Source organism: Alosa pseudoharengus, unplaced genomic scaffold (assembly GCF_046254945.1).
Source record: "Alosa pseudoharengus isolate Yale_2024_CS ecotype anadromous, Long Island Sound unplaced genomic scaffold, YU_APseudo_1.1 YU_APseudo_1.1_scf_24, whole genome shotgun sequence".
Lineage (NCBI taxonomy): Eukaryota > Metazoa > Chordata > Actinopteri > Clupeiformes > Clupeidae > Alosa > Alosa pseudoharengus.
This window is the reverse complement of record NW_027468689.1, coordinates 4,541,961-4,562,203: the sequence shown is the minus strand read 5'-3', so window position 1 is coordinate 4,562,203 and position 20,243 is coordinate 4,541,961. Positions and strand designations below refer to the sequence as shown.

Below are 20,243 nucleotides of genomic sequence, written 5' to 3'. Positions count from 1 at the left end.
ATTTGTTTTGGTATTGTCCAGATGTCATGCTTTTCTGGCGCAAGGTGGCAGCTTGGCTGTCTGAGCAAGGACTTGACTTACCAATAACAACAATCAATATAATTTGGGGTTTGCAGGAAGAACAAAATATGCTGTTAAACATTATTGTGCTCCTTGGAAAAAAAATTATTTTCAAAAAAGAAAAATGTATTACATTGGAACCATTCATCATGTTTCTAAAACACCATTATTTAATGACTAAGAACATGATAAAAAAGAAAATAAAACCACAATCAGATGATTGGAGAAAATTAGCTATCACAAAAAAATGGGATAAAGATCAATACTTTTTTATTATTATTATTTATTTATTTATTTTTATTCTGATATTTATGGATAATAATCTATCTGTTGCCACAATGTGTCATACTCTGCTATTTTCATGTTCATGTCATGGAGTTAATTTACAGCTTAAATATGAAAATGACTGGGTTATATAGCTAAAATATGTATAAAAATGCTTTTTTGTTTGTTTGTGTATGATTTTGTTGTTGTTGTTTGTTTGTTTTCATGTTTTCATTACCGTTGTTTACATGTCTGTCTTCTATGTTGTAAACACCAATAAAAAAATAAAAAAATAAATAAATAAATGTTAAAGAACAACTAATTAAAAGACATTCATTAGGAATACAAATATCCATGATAATGGATAGATTATTGTTCCTTAACTTTGTGTGGTTTAAATTTCACTTTCTGTTCCTGTAGAAAATAACTATTTACATTTTATTTACCATTTCTTCACAATCATTGAAGTAAACTGACACAGATACATCTCAGCAGCTATCCTTTCTGAGTTGTCATTTATAATACCGTACTGTAGGTACTTTATCAATCTCAAAGGAAATTTAGGCATCCAGTAGTTTACACCAAACATACACAATCAATAGAAAATGTGACACACAAGCAGTTTGTGGCAAACAGGCACCTGTTATTATTATAAGTCCCTAAGGTTTGTTATGTTTGTGTTATTTCAGAAACAGGCACCTGTTATTATTATAAGTCCCTAAGGTTTGTTATGTTTGTGTTAATGAACTGTGCACTACTCTTTCCTGTCTGCGCCTTAGTAAATAGTTTACTGTTGAACCATCATATGAGAATGAATTGTTTTCTTTTTTTTTTTAAATAAGACCTCCACTGTCCAATCCGCTGTCTTTCCTGAAGGAGACTGGACAGGCTGTCCTTCTGACATTGATGCTTTGTTTGTGGTCTACACACGCTCTGTTTGTTTGAAGTTATGCTCTGCTATTCAGTACACACAGACGAGAGCACTGTGTGTTATGCTTCACAGGCATGGCGTGGCATCCATAAAATTGCTCCAGAAGGGGAGAATGGGCAGTTTTTTGTGTGTCTGTGTGTGGGGTTGCCTGTGTGTGTGGGGCTGTCTGTGTGTGGGGTTGCCTGTGTGTGTGGTTAGGTGGGAGGTTGTCTGTGTGTGGGGTTTTCTGTGTGTGGGGTTGCCTGTGAGTGTGGGGCTGTCTGTGTGTGGGGTTTTCTGTGTGTGGGGTTGCCTGTGAGTGTGGGGCTGTCTGTGTGTGGGGTTTTCTGTGTGTGTGGTTAGGTGGGAGGTTGTCTGTGTGTGGGGTTGCCTGTGAGTGTGGGGCTGTCTGTGTGTGGGGTTTTCTGTGTGTGTGGTTGGGTGGGAGGTTGTCTGTGTGTGGGGTTGCCTGTGAGTGTGGGGCTGTCTGTGTGTGGGGTTTTCTGTGTGTGTGGTTAGGTGGGAGGTTGTCTGTGTGTGTGGTTGGGTGGGAGGTTGTCTGTGTGTGGGGTTGCCTGTGAGTGTGGGGCTGTCTGTGTGTGGGGTTGCCTGTGAGTGTGGGGCTGTCTGTGTGTGGGGTTTTCTGTGTGTGTGGTTAGGTGGGAGGTTGTCTGTGTGTGTGGTTGGGTGGGAGGTTGTCTGTGTGTAGGGTTGCCTGTGAGTGTGGGGCTGTCTGTGTGTGGGGTTTTCTGTGTGTGTGGTTAGGTGGGAGGTTGTCTGTGTGTGTGGTTGGGTGGGAGGTTGTCTGTGTGTAGGGTTGCCTGTGAGTGCGGGGCTGTCTGTGTGCGGGGTTGGGTGGGAGGTTGTCTGTGTGTGTGGGTTTGTCTGTGTGTGGGTTTGTCTGTGTGTGTGGGTTTGTCTGTGTGTGGGTTTGTCTGTGTGTGGGGTTGTTTGTGTGTGGGTTTGTGTGTGGGTTTGTGTGTGGGTTTGTCTGTGTGTGTGGGGTTGTTTGTGTGTGTGGGGTTGTTTGTGTGTGGGTTTGTCTGTGTGTGTGGTTGTCTGTGTGTGGAGTTGCCTGTCTGTGGGTTTGTCTGTGTGTGTGGTTGTCTGTGTGTGGAGTTGTCTGTGTGTGTGTGTGGTTGTCTGTGTGTGTGGGTTTGTCTGTGTGTGGGTTTGTCTGTGTGTGTGGGTTTGTCTGTGTGTGGGTTTGCCTGTGTGTGGGGTTGTTTGTGTGTGGGTTTGTGTGTGGGTTTGTCTGTGTGTGTGGGGTTGTTTGTGTGTGTGGGGTTGTTTGTGTGTGGGTTTGTCTGTGTGTGGGTTTGTCTGTGTGTGGGGTTGTTTGTGTGTGGGTTTGTCTGTGTGTGGTTGTCTGTGTGTGGTTGTCTGTGTGTGTGGTTGTCTGTGTGTGGAGTTGCCTGTCTGTGGGTTTGTCTGTGTGTGGAGTTGTCTGTGTGTGTGTGTGGTTGTCTGTGTGTGTGTGTGGTTGTCTGTGTGTGTGGGTTTGTCTGTGTGTGGGGTTGTCTGTGTGTGGGGTTGTCTGTGTGTGTGTGGGGTTGTCTGTGTGTGTGGGTTTGTCTGTGTGTGGGGTTGTCTGTGTGTGGGGTTGTCTGTGTGTGTGGTTGTCTGTGTGTGGAGTTGCCTGTCTGTGGGTTTGTCTGTGTGTGTGGTTGTCTGTGTGTGGAGTTGTCTGTGTGTGTGGGGTTGTCTGTGTGTGGGGTTGTCTGTGTGTGGGGTTGTCTGTGTGTGGGGTTGGGCGGGAGGTTCACCTGTACTTCCGAATCAGCACAGACAGGTTGCAGCTGGAACCAAGTGTCTTTGCCGTGATATTTCTGTAGGTCTTCTTTCTTCACTGCAACCTTACCTGTAGTAGACACAAGACAAACCAACTCTCATTAAAATATAACAAATAAAACATGGATACTACTATGTGTGAATATGGTTTTAACTCTAACTTTATATGTTTTCTTGAGAACTATTTCTTAGAAATATGAATTCTTATTTTTCAAGAATTTGAATAGGCGCTACATAAAATCACACAGCAGTACAGCAGTCATGATGTTATTTTGAATTCTTGATATTCTTGTGTGTGTGTGTGTGTGTGTGTGTGTGATTGTGTGTGTGTGAACTATATCTGATCATCAGTGAATTTGAGAAAAGGAAGGAAGACAAGCAGCCATGTTTGTTCATCAAAACAGAATGACATTTGCTTCGATATCCAAAAAAGGGATGATCCACGCACCAGGTAGCTCCCATTCCAAATGTTATTAGTTTGTGACGTTTCGAGCTGTGCGGCTCTTCCTCAGACCTTATACTTTGTGCACACTTTTGGGCCTGGGATGTGCGTGGCCTCGCACTGCTTCTCAATGTACCCTAATATACCACTGAAGACTGGCCCCAGCCGTGGCGGGACTGGCTGGGGCACCTGCACCGTACGCGGGCGACCCGGGTTTGATTCCCGCCCCGTGGTCCTTTCCGGATCCCACCCCGACTCTCTCTCCCACTCACTTCCTGTCATTCTCCACTATCCTATCTCATTAAAAGGCATAAAAAGACCCAAAAAATAGGCTTAAAAAATATATACCACTGAAGACAGACAGAGAAATTATCTTTCTTGTGAGACGGCATCCGGCCCCTCATGCTTACCCCTACAGCGCTCATATTTACTATACACAACATGTAGACACACACGTCACACACACATATATATATATACATATATACATACAGGCAATCAACTATTAAGATAAACACAGTGTCCGCCAGCACCCCTGGTAAAGATGAGTAACGTTCCCTTCACTCTCCACCTCCATTCATCCATTCATCCATTCATTCATTCATTCATTCATTCATTCATTCATTCCCTCACTCTCCACCTCCAGCTGGTGGGTGGTGAGCGTTCTGGTGCATAATGGCTGCCGTGCATCACTCAGGTGGGTGCTACACATTGGTGGTGGTTAGTGAGGTTCACTGTGAAGCACTTTGGGTGCCTTAAAAAGCGCTATACAAATGCAATGTGGTGGTGTTGTTAAAGTGTGCTATAAGAACATTCATATTACATTTTTAGTGCATTGTGTTAATCTCACGCCAGCCGCAGGGTGTGATGTCAGTCTAGCTGGACTGATTGATTGATTTGGTTAGATTGATAGATTTTTTTTGCCATGCCATGCTGTCACAACGGAAAGTTACACAGAAACACTGAAATACTTGATTGGGTCTTTCTGTGATGTGAAAACAATAACTTCTATGTCAGCCAAAGGTACTTTGGATCATTAGGGACCTACAGTACATGGTTGTTGTCACAACCGATAGGAAATTGTTTCTTGGTAGGCCCCAAATGAAATAATTTTTCATTCAAACTTCTCTCTGATCTCAAATTTAGTAGTGAGTCTTAGGCACTCAAGAGGATATTTGTAAGTAAAAAGCCTTTATTGAGCTTGGCTATCAATTAAAATCATGCCCACATATTTCAGCTAAAGTGGCCTTCCTCTGATCTCATTCTTCAGGGGCTTATAAATCGTCATCTTACACATCATGTCAATTGTTTGTCGACTTGGACTTTTCTTTCAAATTATTCTCAGTCACTCCATGGATGTTACATTTGACCAATCAGTGGCTTTCAGTCCACAAATCGCAAATACTTTCTCAGTGTTTCCCATACATTGACTAATCTGTGGCGGGGCGCCACAAAATAAAAATCGTCCGCCACAGATGAATATTCTATGTTTAATTTAATTTAATTTAATTTAAATATAAGGTCAAATCCTTGCATTGCCATTGAGCTGCGCTTTTTACGCACGCAGCCTTTCCTTGCCCCGCCCCGCTCTCTCACGTATCCCGCTGCCACTCCTCTGCATGTGCATTTAACAAAATATTCACGATTGTTGAAGGATTGTTGTTACCACATATAAGCATTGCATAGAAGACGTCTGGCTAAATTGCTATTAAATCCGCTTAGCATCGTGACTATGCTGCGCAAATTTGTTCAAAACTGCTGCATTGAAGTGAACTCTGCTAAGGTCTTATCACAACATAGTAGGCTACATTGAAGAGACTAAACTAAGTTAAGTTATGAAATCAAGCAGTATCTCAAAGCTAACGTTAGAATACTGTTTGGATGCCGAATTTAGAATGCTAGCCACTTACAGCTGCTTGTCAATTTCGTTGAAGGGCTCATTTTATTGACTCTGACACTGAATGTTTGCAAAATCCCGATGTAAATGGAAAAGTGTTTTCCAAAATTCAAAAGAGAAGTACGAACCTTTATTTTAACTATGTAGAAAACGTTATGAATTGCATCCACACATCAGCAGCCTTTCAACTGTGTTACAATTGCAAGGGTTCCCTCAAACGTCTTAAAAAGTGACAGGCACTCAATTAGATACACTACCAAGACGATCTTAATAACCCCCCCCCCCCCCCCCCTTTGTCAAAGTCAGCTACCGCCACAAATTGAATCCAATTCTGTGGGAAACACTGTTTCTCAATTGAAAAAGTTCTATAATGGAAAACACCAACATCCTTACCAATGCTGGAGTCCCTTCTGAAGACATCCCTGTCAAAGATATAGAAAGAAAGGTGCCGGAAACTTCGTGGAATTTCACAGTAGAAATCTTCTCCATAAAAAGGACTGAAAGAGAGAAACAGGCTTTCATTATAAGTTAAACAAAAGGAACAGATAAAAACAGAGTAGTAATAACAACAACAAGATTTTATTTACACATCAGTTTTCATTCAATGAACACAGTTCAAGGTCCTTTCATCACAACCCAACATAGTGATTAAGAGACCACACCATGCGTTCCAACTAGGGCTGTCAATCGATTCAAAAAATTAATCTAATTAATTACATACTCTGTGATTAATTAATCTAAATTAATCGCATATATATTTTTTCTGTGAATTCAAATGAATCATTGAATAATCAGCATTAGTGACATTAAAGTTCAACAACTCTTTTATTATTATTTTCACTGTTCAAATAATGGCCGTAATAATCTATGATATGACCTAATATGCTGAGGAAATAAATTCAACAGTGCTTCGGGAAGAAGTTTTTTTTTCACATACAAGGCATTTCAGGCCACAGATATAACCTAGGGGACACAATGAAAATAAATGAACACTCCCCTCAATGTCAACACTTATTTCTTTGCATTTATGTGCAACTATAGAGTTGATGAACTCTGGTGATATGCAAATTCCTTGCTGCAGACATTGCAGAGGACTTTATTTTCAACACTTTATTTTTATCAACACCATCAGGCCATTTTTTAAAAGTAAATGTTCCAATCAATGATCCAGGCAGCACGTTTTCTTCTCTCTCCTTCATTTTACAGTGTAATTTTTACTGACTAGAACGGCTCGGGGTCAAAGGTCATACGGAATCGATTAATCTGCACTAATTTTTATTTACTAATTGCAAAAGTTATTTTTTCTCAAATTAATTAATCAAAATTAATCAGTTATTTTGACAGCCCTAGTTCCAACACAAACACAAGATTTCTTTTCACTACACAGGTACTGTTCATGGTCCATGTCTCATGTTTGTGTGTCAATTGTCACAACAATATCACACCTGAAGGTTTTACTACAAAGTGAAATCAGTGGTACGATGAGCCTAAAGCTAGAGGTGCGTTCAAATTAAGCAATAAGAAGTGGACATTCGTGGCAAACATGTTTTCTTTGAAATTTGGCAGGAGCAGATTTGAGATAATGTGGTTTAAAATTGCATGTGTTTTTGTGCAATGTTGTGTGTTTTATGCAGCTCCACGTCCATGTCCTGAAATTATAGATCTGTGACAATCACCTCAAATATCTTATCTTAGTCTTAATTTTTCACAATTGCAAACTTTTAATCAAGTCAAGTCAAGTCAAGTTTATTTATATAGCCCATTTCATACACAGAGGTCAGAGGCTTTACATAAACAAAACCAAACAATAATAATAAATAATAAGTAAGACAAAGAATCAGTCATCAGTTCGAAATCGGTCTAGTTTTAGAACAGTGTGATATAGCGCCCTCCACATTTATTGGCACCCATACAATACAAAAACAAACAAAATATTTGTAAATAAAATCCCTCATCTTGAAACATAATGAAGTGACCCTGCTGGGCATCATTCAGAAAATTGCTGTTGTTACTGAACTAAGACTTTGTACAAGTAGCTAAAATCAGGACAAGCCCACATCCCGAATCACTATATTTTACAAATATACAAAACAAGACGGCTCTCGTGTAGTTCTGATTTGCATTAATATAACTTACAAGCGACATAACATGGCAAACTTGGAGATAATCTTACCACAGGGACTTCTCTATGATCTTGGTTCGGAATACTTCCTCTTGGTCTAAATTCACAGTGCAGTAGCAGTCTCTCATTCTGTTGGGGCCTGGGTATGGTGGAATGTTCTTTGCCTCTCCTAGGAAACAAAACCAAAACAGAAACGATCAGCAAAGTTATAACTCACTCAAAATGACCAAATTACCTGATTGTCTGGGCCACCAAACGCCACAGTAGAGCCATCTGGAGGTATCAAAGGCTCAACTCAACAAAATACTGACAATTGAGATAGCTCACTTGACAAATCCTGTTAAGTACTGCTTTCTCTGTTATTGCTAGGAAAAACACTTTGGGAAATAGGTTTTGTGGTACAGCATCTTCGTAGATGTTCTTGTGGGCAGTGGTAGCCTAGTGGTCAAGGAGCAGTCAAAAAGTTGTGAGTTCAATTACCGGCTTCCACCGTTGTGCCCTTGAGTAAGACACTTAACCCCAAGTTGGCCCTTGTAATATAATTGACATGTGTAAGTCGCTTTGGATAAAAGAGTCTGCTAAATGAATAAATGTAAATGTCTTACGCCAGACTTTCATCATCACCTCAGGTTTTCCACATTCATCACCCAAGGCGCTGTCTGATGCCTTTCACATTCCTCTTGTTTGTATCCAGAGATACTCTTTACCCTTATGTGGGTGGTGTACTTGAGGGGCATTCAAGGTATGCCAAAGTACAATACTGTTTGTAACAGCATTTCTTCCTATTTGAATAGGGTTTGGCATGTAAGACATAGGGATATTTTTACCCCTATATGCTAGGCCACTTTCTCTTTGTTGTAAGCACACGCTGATTCAGCAGATAATTAGTCTTTGGGTGTTATTTCACTAACATGCTTAGTCGCCTAATAAAGTGGGACACTGGCGACGTGACGTTGGGTTGTTTTTGTTCTTTTAATTTTCTGATAATTTTATTCTTGTTCTATTTGGAAGCGTTGCGTAATACTGGGTGAAACGGTGGTGGGGCCCCTTTTCAAAGTGAATCTTGGATCTTCGTATCCTGTTTCATTCCCTTTGACTTACAGATTTGAATAAATGCACTAAGATGTGAGTGTGAGAGAGCTTGCATTCAATTAGCTTCTGACAAAATGAGAGCACACTAACTCCACCAAAGAGATCCACACTTGTGTCACATCACACAACCCAATATTGATATACTGACAATTATGTGACAGGCAGAAAACTGGGACATAGCATGTCACTGTCCGTCGCCCTGAGACCCACTGCATAGAAAGTATAAAAAAGCCTCAGACTTCCTTATAATGGTCAATGAAATGGTGACCTTCCCAACCCCCCCCCCCAAACCCAGAAAGGCAGGGAAAACCAACGGCCAATTCTGTGCCATAGAAATAAGGAGAGGAAGGGAAAGAGAGAGAGAGAGAAAAAGACACAACAGGAAATGAGACAGTACAAATGGAATTCCGACTTCATCCAAGATGTAGTTTTGAAGATACTGAATAGAACAATATGTGGTTGTTTGAAGACGCTGAGAGACAAGATGGAGTTGGATGTGAAACAACTTTAATAAAGATACATTTCTCTAAATGCTAAGAAACATCTAAAGAATTAGATGTTTAACTGACAACAGCTGTGCACTGACATTGGAAACCAACTTCATCAGTGCTAGAATGTGACCCCCAACTGAGTCCCCAATGCTGTTAAATGGGGATCCGACTCCACAAGCACACAGGGCTGTTTTGTTCAGCTCTTTAAGCCTTGAGTTATGAGAGACAATAAACATTTGGAGCCTTAGGGTTCTACTTAATATCTTCAATTTTCTTTGGACAGTTATTTCTTCTGGGCAGTTAGCTTGGGGCTATTGCTTTAATTGCTATGATCCAACACCTATGAAGAGTACCCAGAGAGAACCACAGGAACAATGCCAATGGAATACTGTGAGGGGATTCAAAAAAGTTTGTTGCATAAGTATATAAGTATATATACTCTTTTGATCCCGTGAGGGAAATTTGGTCACTGCATTTATCCCAATCCGTGAATTAGTGAAACACACTCAGCACACAGCACACAGCGAACACACAGTGAGGTGAAGCACACACTAATCCCAGCGCAGTGAGCTGCCTGCAACAACAGCGCCGCTCGGGGAGCAGTGAGGGGCTAGGTGCCTTGCTCAAGGGCACTTCAGCCGTGCCTACTGGTCGGGGTTCGAACCGGCAACCCTCCGGTTATAAGTCCGAAGCGTTAACCAGTAGGCCACGACTGCCCCTTGCGCAGTAGAAGTTGGTCCCAATGCGGGCGGATAAAGTACGGTGTTGGGGGAACTTGGCCTGATCAGTCCCCTAGAGTGGGGATGACTTGGTGTGGCAAAAAGCATGGGCTCTACATACCCATAGAACACCTGACAGGAGTCACTGGACTTTGGTGAGAGAGAAGGTAACTCTCTCTTCACTAAGGGGGGTCCGTCAGGTTCCAGCTAAGCTTCTGTTTGGCTTGGTTTGTTTTTCACACACACACACACACACACACACAGTTACTCCCCTTGGGGTACGCATTCCCAACGCTTACTTCCCTCTTTTACAGCAAAATCATTTGGCCTCAAGCCACCTTCACATTGCTGCATATTTTCAGCTCCGATTTTCGCAAGTTGTCCCCAGGTGGAGGTTGGCACTTCACTACTACTGACCGAGAGGACATCTCACCTGTTTCTCCTAAGAGGACGTTTTAAATGAGATCTCACCTGTTTCTCCTAAGAGGACATTTTGAATGAGATCTTACCTGTTTAACCTAAGAGGACGTTTTAAATGAGATCTCACCTGTTTCTCCTAAGAGGATGTTTTGAATAAGATCTCACCTGTTTCTCCTAAGTAGTCGTCTGCGATAATATCGTGATTGTTGTTTTAACAATGTGCAAATTTACATTATCGAGTATTTACTTATGGGGAAATAACACCCGGCATTGAAACCTCATACATTCACTAAATCCAGGAGGTGTATGCGAGAGAAGCCCCTGGCTGCTGCAGAGCAAGTGTCACATGATCGCTAGTGGGTCCACGTTGTCACATGCACGCCTAATGTTTATTTTGTGCAGCTAGACTAGGCTACTTGGGATTTTGTACTTTTGTTCAAGTAGCATTGATGAGACAGTCACGTTTTTTCCTACATGGTATTATATGGAGGCCTTTGAGTATTTTAATAGTCAGTTGTAAGCAAAGAACTCTTCTCATGTAACCCTTTTGTAAATGGACTGAAGTTTGGTCTAAATATCTACGTTTATCGATTATGCTAACCGTTAGCATCTCTATGGGATTTCTCATATACATTAGCCATAAGCTATTACGCATTAGTTTCTATTCTGTAACTTGGAATGCTAACCTACATGATTGCTCTTAATCAAAACATCGAAGGAAATAACTGAGATGCACTCTGTTGGTCTGCTTCATTTTACAGTGAATCCTAAGTAAAGGTTTTTGAAAGGATTAGCTTCAGACTTTCTCATGTCATTGCCACACACTCAAGTGGGAGCAGAATTGGAATGTGTCATAGAGTGACAATGCATTGGTTGATTTGGTTAAAAAGTCACAGGTTAGGTTATTGGTTATTATTGTATTGATGCTAGTTATAAATAATGAGCTGTAAAGCGACTTAGACTTTTTACAAAAAATGTTTTAAAGGATATCGACTAATTATCGTTATCGTCAAAATCACAAAAAATATCGAGATATTATTTTTTGTCCATATCGCCCACCCCTACTCCTAAGAGGACATTTTAAATGAGATCTCACCTGTTTCTCCTAAGGGCACCTTAGGGGGACCTCTACAGACCTACTGTTCAAAAATATTACAGTAACAAATGCTGCTGCAGTTGTTACCTCTGAACTTTCTACATTTCTTCACTGATAAAATTGACACCAGAAAAGCCAACACCACTCCTTCAGATTTTGATCCCCAATAAATACATCATTCAGTCATCCATCTCCAGCAGCTCTAGAATCTTTGGTTCACACTAGTGTCATCCTCCCAGCTGTGTGAGGATATGACCCACTGTCCCTGAGACACCATTCCGTCACATCTTTTCAAATAAGTTTTTGCCATAATCTGCCTCCTTATTTTGTTGCCTTTATTTGGACAGGACAGTGGAGAGTGACAGGAAGCAAGTGGGAGAGAGAGATGGGGTGGGATCGGGAAAGGACCGCAGGTCGGATTGGAACCTGGATCCCGTGGGCACTATAGAAGGCTATTGTGTAACCTCTACTAAAGAAGCCCAGCTGAGACCTTAATTACCAAAATAATAACGACAGGCCTATCTCCAAACTACCACAAATCTCAAAGATAAAAGTTGTCTTCTCACAGATGTCTTCCTACTTGAACACTTTTAATATCTTTGATAAAGTTCACAGACACGTTTCAGAGCTTTGCACAGCACACAATCTGTTAAAGGTATACAACAACATCCTACTCTGCATTGACTCTCGTTCTTGTGCCATCTTACTCCTGCTTGGCCTCTGTTCAGCTTGTGATATAATTAATCATGACATCATTTTAAAATTTATCTGAAAGACATAACATTTTCAGTCAAATTCGACTCTTCATTTGCTTCCATCAAATATGGCGACCCCCCAAGGTTCAATTGTAGCTTTCATTCTCACTTAACATGATTTCTTGGCTCTATCCAAGATAATTATTACATGGAATATCACTGCTATGCGGATGACACAGTTTTTACAAGTCACACCCAATAGCTCTTGCACACTAAAGAACCTGCTCAACTGTTCAACTCAAAGACACCAAAACTGAAGCAATAATATTTGGCTCTTTTTGCTCTGTGACTAGTTTGAGTAATGCACTTGGCCCTCCTCTGTCTGCAAACCTGCACAATGTTATCACAAATCTTGTAGGACAGCTTACTGAATTTTAACAAACAGGTCAGTAATGTGGTGACAGGAAGTTTTTTTAAAATACATTTAGAACCATAGCCAGCTCAAAACCACTCTTATCTCAAAATGATTTGGAACCAGTTATCCATGCTTTTATCACCTATAAGTTGGACTACTGTAACTCCTTGTGTACGGGTTTGACCAATTCCAACAATGCTGGACTAAAAATAGTTGAGAATGCAGAAGCCTGACTTTTAACACGAACGAAGAGGAGAGCTATATTACTCCTGTTCTGGATTATTTGCACTGGCGACCAGTAAAATACAGAATCTATTTTCAATTTTGACTTTTTCCTTTTAAAGCTCTTAGATTGGCACCATCAGATCAGCACCATCATCCATCTCAGATCTGCTAACTCTGTACCCAGCCCACGTCACCCTCACAACTCTCAGTCCCCCACTTGCGCTTCAAAACTAAAAGGTGACCAGGCCTTTTCTGTCGTAGCCCTAGGCTCTGGAATAGACTCCTACCACACATCAGGTCCTTCCCTATATTGACCGTTTTAAATCAAACTTAAAGACCTATCTTTTCTGTCTCACTTCTAGCCCTTTGGTTTTTGTCAAGTTCACCCCCCCCCCCATCTAGTTTTCTTCTGTTTTTATAATGTTACCCAATTTATTTCCCTCTAAGCTTATATACGGCATATGGCAAAAAAATCAGCTAGCTTTGTTTTGCAGTTTGTTCAGTGACTTGCTCTCACTAGTTAATGTTCTATTGAGCAGATGAGACTTCTCTGATTTTCTCCAGGCTTTTCCTGTGTTGTATGATCAGATGAACAGGAAGTTCATGAATAACCTACTCCATAGCACAGCGCTGGCAATTTGTCTGCTCTTTAATAATGAGCTCACCTCTCCTAAAATAAATAGGAAAATCAGTCATAGTCAAGTTTCAAGTTTATTGCCATTTCAACAACACAGTTGATAGGAAAGTGCCTTTGTGTGCTCACAATACAGCATGACTCATCACAATACATAGCAACAGCTATATAATGACTGCTGGATAATGTTGATGTGAATATTTTCATTACTGGATAAGTAGTATTATTGTAACAGTTACAATAATGTAATAATATACCAGTAGTAATGTGACGCAATTTAAATGAGAAAAATTCCCTTCACTACAGACAGGTTAAGGACTCTTAAAGCCACTGGAAAAAAAGTTGAAGGCAGCCACAGCACCTCCTTCACTGCTTCAGTAACATGACTGTATCCAGAGTAGATGAGCAAAGGTATGTTCATCATTAGGACGCACACGACAATGCACTGAATAACTCCACTGTGGGCCTAGATCCTCTACAAAACACCACCAGCACGGCGTCGGCCACCCCATAGTAACAAGCACAACCTGGGCCCAAGTGTGAATGTGTAAATGTGTGTGTGTATTTGTGTGCATAATGTGAGATAAACACCTGGCATAGGGCTTGTTGACCCAGCACTTTGTCAGTGGCTTGCCACGTTCTCCACTGGCTGTTTCTATGAAAACAAACAAATCATTATGCAAACGCTAGTTTTGCCTTTCCCAACAAGGTGACTGTCTCCTTTCTTTACTTCGCTTTGAAAAAAACAGTTAGATAAGCTGTTACGCATATAGGCCTACAGGCTTTCCCTATTAATCTTTCCACAAACTTGCCACCTACCACCAAGTCTATTCAATATGCAGGTAAGGAAAGCCCATTCGCATTGCTCAAGGGGTCACTTACAAGAGGCATGGTGGTTGAAAAACACCCGCTTCCTCTCTAAATGAGGGACAGTGTTTCCCATACATTGACTTATTTGTGGCGGCCCACCACAATATCAACATTGACCACCACACAATGATTTTTCAGGTTGTACTGAATTGTGCTTAAAGCTAGTTAGCATCATAACCACGCTGCGCTAATTTGTTAAAAACTGTTGCATTCAAGTTAATTCTGCAAACCTACCACCACAAATAGAATTCAATTCTGTGGGAAACAGTGAGGGTTCAAGGTGGCCTTGACTGAAGACAAACTAGAAGAACTTGAACACCGTCCTCACTATTCACCCATGACCACCTGAGTGATACCAATACAAAAGATCCATGATTTCGGCACACAACTGACTCAACACCAATGCAAGACTAGACAATATACAGTGCACACCCCACAGAAGGCTTCTTGTTTATTATTAAATGATTATTTTCTATCCTTACTATCCTGATGGATCAAAAAGTTTGAAATCAACTCTAAACGCGATTTCCACACTGCAAAAACTGCTTATATAACCTGGTGTTATTAAGTCTTTTATCAGGTAAGTCTCTTTATACTAAAACCGATACCAACTAGATTTCTCATCTTAATCTAATACTAATAACAACACTTGGTTAGATACACAGTTTTTTGTAGTATTAGACATAAAAGCAGCTTCTCTCCCCATACCACCATCCTGTTAAATAGCTCACCTGAATCCTCATTCATCTATTATGCATATATTACATATATTATATACCTTACGTGCAATATACTATTCTTCCTTCAGACAGCTATAATATCATATATCCTATTATATCTTATATCCTATTATATCTACAAATACTAGCCTGGCTAGCGCCACCACTTCTCAATGAGACGTGGTCTGGGAACCAAACGTTAATTTTCTCGTATTTGAAAAAAATGCCCAGATCCGTTTATTGGGTGCCACGGATGTCTATCAAATGCGTCTGTGCATAGCTCATCATTGTCTTGCTTTCCCCCTTGTTCTGTGATTGGTCTCCTATCTCAGGCGAAAATTTGCTCCATGGTCTCCAGGCTGCCTTAGCAGCGTGAATCAAATCGCGCGCAAGGCAGCATCGGAACACCCAGGCTATACAAATACTGTATTACACAGACATTCAAATATCATATTCCATGCCCATACATCATGCACATTAGCCTAACTTACTTATTAGACTTTACATACATTTTTATGTAGGATGTATACTTGTATATATGTACTTGAATATTATGTCCTGTTCACAAATAATATGTCCATTTTCTGTATATTGTATACTTTTTATATTGTATTATATGTCCCGTACTGCTAGGCAGACACTGAGGACCAGCTTGTGAGTGCTGAAATACTTAACTGCCCAATAGAACTCGATTGTGATTCTGATTCTGCAGGAATTGTGACTAACTTAAGTAAGTTTAAGAATAAATCAAAATAGAACCACCACTATAGTGATCTTGAATTGTGTTTTATAGCAGAATATACCAATTCAAAATTGAATTTCTTAAATTAAAAACCCTTTCTTGCAAATCTAGGGCCCTATGATTTCTCTGATGCAGCTCTTGGGGGCTCTCAAGGGATTTTGGGATATCCACCAACAGCAAAAAGGCTATTCCTGTAGATCATTGATCAAAAGCCAATAAATAACATGATTCTTGACTTATTGTCAAAGTATTTTTCCTTGAGAAACTACATAGCCGGGCAGAAAAAGTATCAGAAATGACATTTAGAACCTCTGAATTTTGCCCATGTCTCCTGTGACTTAACCTGTTAGCTAATACTTTCCCAAATGTGTTACATGCCTTGGGACAAACAGGTTAGGGACATCATATTGCCCTTGTGAAGTCATATGATCACAAGTATGAATGTCACTGAAATAATGACTGGCATTTAAAACTGGCAAAGAGGTAAAATATCTCTACTACAAAAATAAATGTACAAATAACAAACATGATCCCTGTCAACTACAGCTCAGTGCCTAGACATTGACATGCTGAGAATAACAGGTTTTTCCACTTCCTGATTCTTGAACTCCGCCATTAGAAGCTCATTACACACACAGCCTATTACAGTACAGGCCAAATGAAGAGACAGCAGCCTGTCTGTGCATGTAACCAAGACAACACAACCAGGCGGTAATTTATTTTTCTAATAAAATATTATTTGACTCAGGTAGTCGTGCAAAATATATTGAAATGGCATAAATTACATAAATGTCCAAATATCTTTTTTTTTATTATTATTGTTTGGACCGGCCACCTCAAGAGCACCAATTTCTCCTACCCAGAGTCCATCTCTTTAATTCACAATTTCAATTTATAATAGCCTATCACCAAAGAAAATCAGATCAGGCTTTTTGTTTTGTTTTGTTCTATACAGCACAATACAAAAGTCTAGATTAGCCCCTAAGTTTGTTGTGGTCTGTCATGTGTGGTGATTTTACGATAACCATCCACATTCATCTCTCACTCTCTCCAGCAGAACACACGACCAACACACAGGAAACACACACACACACACTGGTGGACTGGGCAGGCCCATCAGGTACAGTAGTCTGGGTTTGGGAGTCAACAGCTTTCCCCTCCGCAAAACAACAACAAATCCAGTGGTGGCCCAACACTGAAACTGATCCGGAACCACATCCTCTGTGACTTTCAAAACTGCACGTATATACCTTACTTTAAAATAAATAGATAAATAAATAAAGGGGAAAAAACATAAATGAGTTGTCAAGACGTTTGAGTAGTACTGTAGCATATGCTATATTGTACTATATCCTCCATGACTCACAGGCACTGCACTGACCCTTCTTGAGTGTTCAAGTTTACAACATAATGTCGAGTAGGTCGTGCCTTGTGGTGCTGCTTAACTTCCCTTAACTTTTCTCTTCTGAATTTCCCCAATAGTGCTCAGTTTGGTTGAAATCATGTGGTATACTTACTGCTGCAACAATCTAACATATTTCTGTCCTCATTGCTTTTTTGCCCTTAGAAGTACAGAACAGTGTATGGTGACCCAGGATATGGAGAGAAAGTAGCACCTTCTCTGTCAAGATTTTGCAATACATTTGCGAATTCATGATGCCATCAATGATGCACAATTCCCCCACACGTTCAGGACTCATATTTCTCCATATCCATTTTCTCACTGCTCCTCACCATGGCGACCGTTCCCTTCTCATCGCGGGCTACTCCTCACTGCTCTTCACCGTGGCGACCGTTCGCTTCTCATCCTAGGCTACTCCTCACTCTTATTCATGGGTATTCATCTGGCTGACGCTTTTATCCATATGCACATACGTATGTCAATTATTACAAGGGCATCCAAGGGCAATTACAGTCATCCTCTTGCAGCCCCACACACTTTGGATGCAATCAACAAATTGAATCGAACACACTCTTAATTAAATCCAAAAACATTGAGAACATTAGTGATATTAAGTTAAAAAGGTTTAAAAAAATGTTGTCACTTGTCAACCATTATCTGTTCACATTGCATTCACAACATCTATTGTTTGATGCGTTGAAAAATGGTTTGCAAAAAAGTCCCTTGCCTATAAACTTTGATGATGACTGATGGCTTTCATATTCCATGTTTTATTGCAGCTTATTAAAAGCACTGTGGAAAAAAAAGACACAACAATATAAACGAAATTTACCAGAGGACAAACACTAGCCCATGTTGGTTTTTGCCACGTAGTTTGGAGCAAAATGTCACCAAATAAAGTCATAAACCAACCACATAAAACCATTTCTGTAACTGCCTTGGTGCAAAGTTTAATGATAACAGTGTGTGAGCTGTCACCAAATCACACACATCTGCTAAAAATGGTGAGAGATAGGCTAAGGGAGAAGCAAATCAAGTTAACTTTGAATGAAATAAAAGAACATAAAAGATTTAAAAAAAACTTCACCATTAAGTAATAACATAAATTATTGGATAACAATCCTATTTTCTGGAATTTATTGTTTGTGCCTTTCCAAATAAGAGGAAAGAGACCTCTTAAACTGGTCTTGCTTCTCTCATCTCATGTCCACAGCACATTACATTCCAAACTCATAAATCTGACCACCACCATCCACATCCTACATCAGAATGAACCACTGAGCAATCGAGCATGATATCTGTTTAGTATAGTCAAAGACACGCAAAGCTCTGGACATCAGAGAAAAGAAAGAGTAGTGACAACAAAGAAACACAGAGGGGACACAAGGAGAGACCAAATAAATCTAAACGCATGAGTGGGTGTGTATGAAACTCAACCACCTAATCTGCTAGTAAAACATGCTCAAGAAACCCATCATGTTAAACCGCATGTGTTCACACTGCCAAGCGGAAGGCATTTCAGAGCTGTTTCCTGCCCACCACCACCCCTCCCTTCACAGTAGACTTGATGGAAGGTAAGGTTGGAGCTATTTCCTCCAACTTGTTCTCCTGTAGCAACACTGAACTCCACAATACAGATGCCAAGATAATTAACGACAGTTTTTCCAACTCACACCTGCAAATCAGCTTCCAGCCCTTCAAGCCCCTATTCACTATAGAAAAGGATGTGGCCGTTACAGGCACTAGAGATGCAGGCACAAATGAATGTCGAAGTGTGGTATCCTGAGTGTGTTACAATAACCACAGATTACTTAACTACAACTGCAGAGATTGTACGCAACCCTGTCTCTGTGAATGAGAATACAGATCTAGCCAAACAACACCTTGATTCAAAAACATTGGGTACACTGTTTGGCTTTTAAGCTGAAATAGCAACAACCTTTCAGTACAATCATAAACTCATTATTCACTCTCCTTGTCCAATTTTAGCAGGCCACATTCATACAGAACATGCATTTTATTCTGACTGCTCTGATTTCGGCTCCATGAAAGCCAGGTTGTGTGGAAACACTAAAACAACCCAAAAATAAACGGCAACCAATGGAACCAGACCAGACACCACATACTGTTGGCCTCTCCGGACTAACACGCAGCAAGGTTGTTGGAAATGTGTGCCCTTTTTGAAATCGTCATGGTCTAGGTTGCAAATGAGGAAACGACCGTGGAGGTTCTTTGCAGCAGATGTCACCCAATGATTGTGATGTCTGGGTTAACACGAGGACAGTTTCATTCATGTATTCGTGTTGGCATGCAAATGTGACGTTAGTGTGTTATCGGATTAGCCGGCGAGAGAGGTTAGCCTAATGTCTGTCGGACACTTTATTTATTCCTGTGTTATTACACATTTACCGTCTTTTTTCACGGAATGGAAGACGTACAGCGCTACAAAACAGAGTAATAGGCTACTGTTAGGGAAAAACACAATGTTGTGCATTGAAGAAAAGAGAAACAATGTGATGTGTTGAAGAGAAGTGTCCAAACTTAGTCTATCATGTTGCATTTAGCTAACTGGACCATTTCGATTTAGCATTCAACCGTCCTCAAAGAGCATATGTTGGTTCAGGCTCGACAAAACCTTTCGTTTACAAAACAGTTTTGAAAAGCTGCTTCAGTTGCACACGGCCTAACTCGTGTAACCCAAATGTACATCTGGATGCGCCGCTGCTTGATCACAATAGGAACTGTTCAACAGAAATCGCTTTGATATACCCTCCGAACGGAGTTCTGGTAGCAGCTATTCCGGCATCGTGGAAATAACTAGCTAAAGCCTACGATAAGCATATTTCACATATTCGTGTCACGCTCATTCCAGCACAACATCTAAAGGCTTGCAGATGTCTTCCTTGAATTATGATATAAAAAGAGCTCTTAGCCGCCAGGGTTCGCTTTAGTGTGGTGCTGTTTCACTCCTTCATCTGAAACAGCAAGGCGCATGGGCCGCCTACTCCATCATCACTCACCAATCTTTACTTTGACGCTCTGGAAAACTCGGAGTCCTTCCTCTTCGACCGCCATGCTTGATGTCTCTGTTTGTTTATTTTGCGATGTAGAATATTGCTGTTACACTAATCAATCTTTAGGAAGTCCTTCTTGAGCGCCAGTCAATTCCAGAGCGTATCTGGATACCTCCACGTCCCGGACAGCGCGCCCCCCTACACAGCTATGTAGGCAGTTCAA

General features: G+C 40.7%; 1 protein-coding gene across 3 annotated transcripts in view; it reads right to left on the bottom strand.

Moving 5' to 3' along the window:
* Positions 1-20,243, bottom strand: part of rasa3 (RAS p21 protein activator 3) — a 45,059-nt gene extending 24,816 nt beyond the window's left edge. For all 3 annotated transcript variants that reach the window (XR_012990903.1, XM_076302879.1, XM_076302880.1), the window contains exons 1-4: positions 20,027-20,243; positions 7,538-7,655; positions 5,758-5,861; positions 3,001-3,095 (exon numbers count right to left, since the gene is read on the bottom strand). Coding sequence is in view for 2 of the 3 variants with exons in the window: in XM_076302879.1 (XP_076158994.1) it covers positions 3,001-3,095; positions 5,758-5,861; positions 7,538-7,655; positions 20,027-20,081 (372 nt within the window). In the remaining variant the exon portion in view is untranslated. The remainder of the gene's footprint in view (positions 1-3,000; positions 3,096-5,757; positions 5,862-7,537; positions 7,656-20,026) is intronic.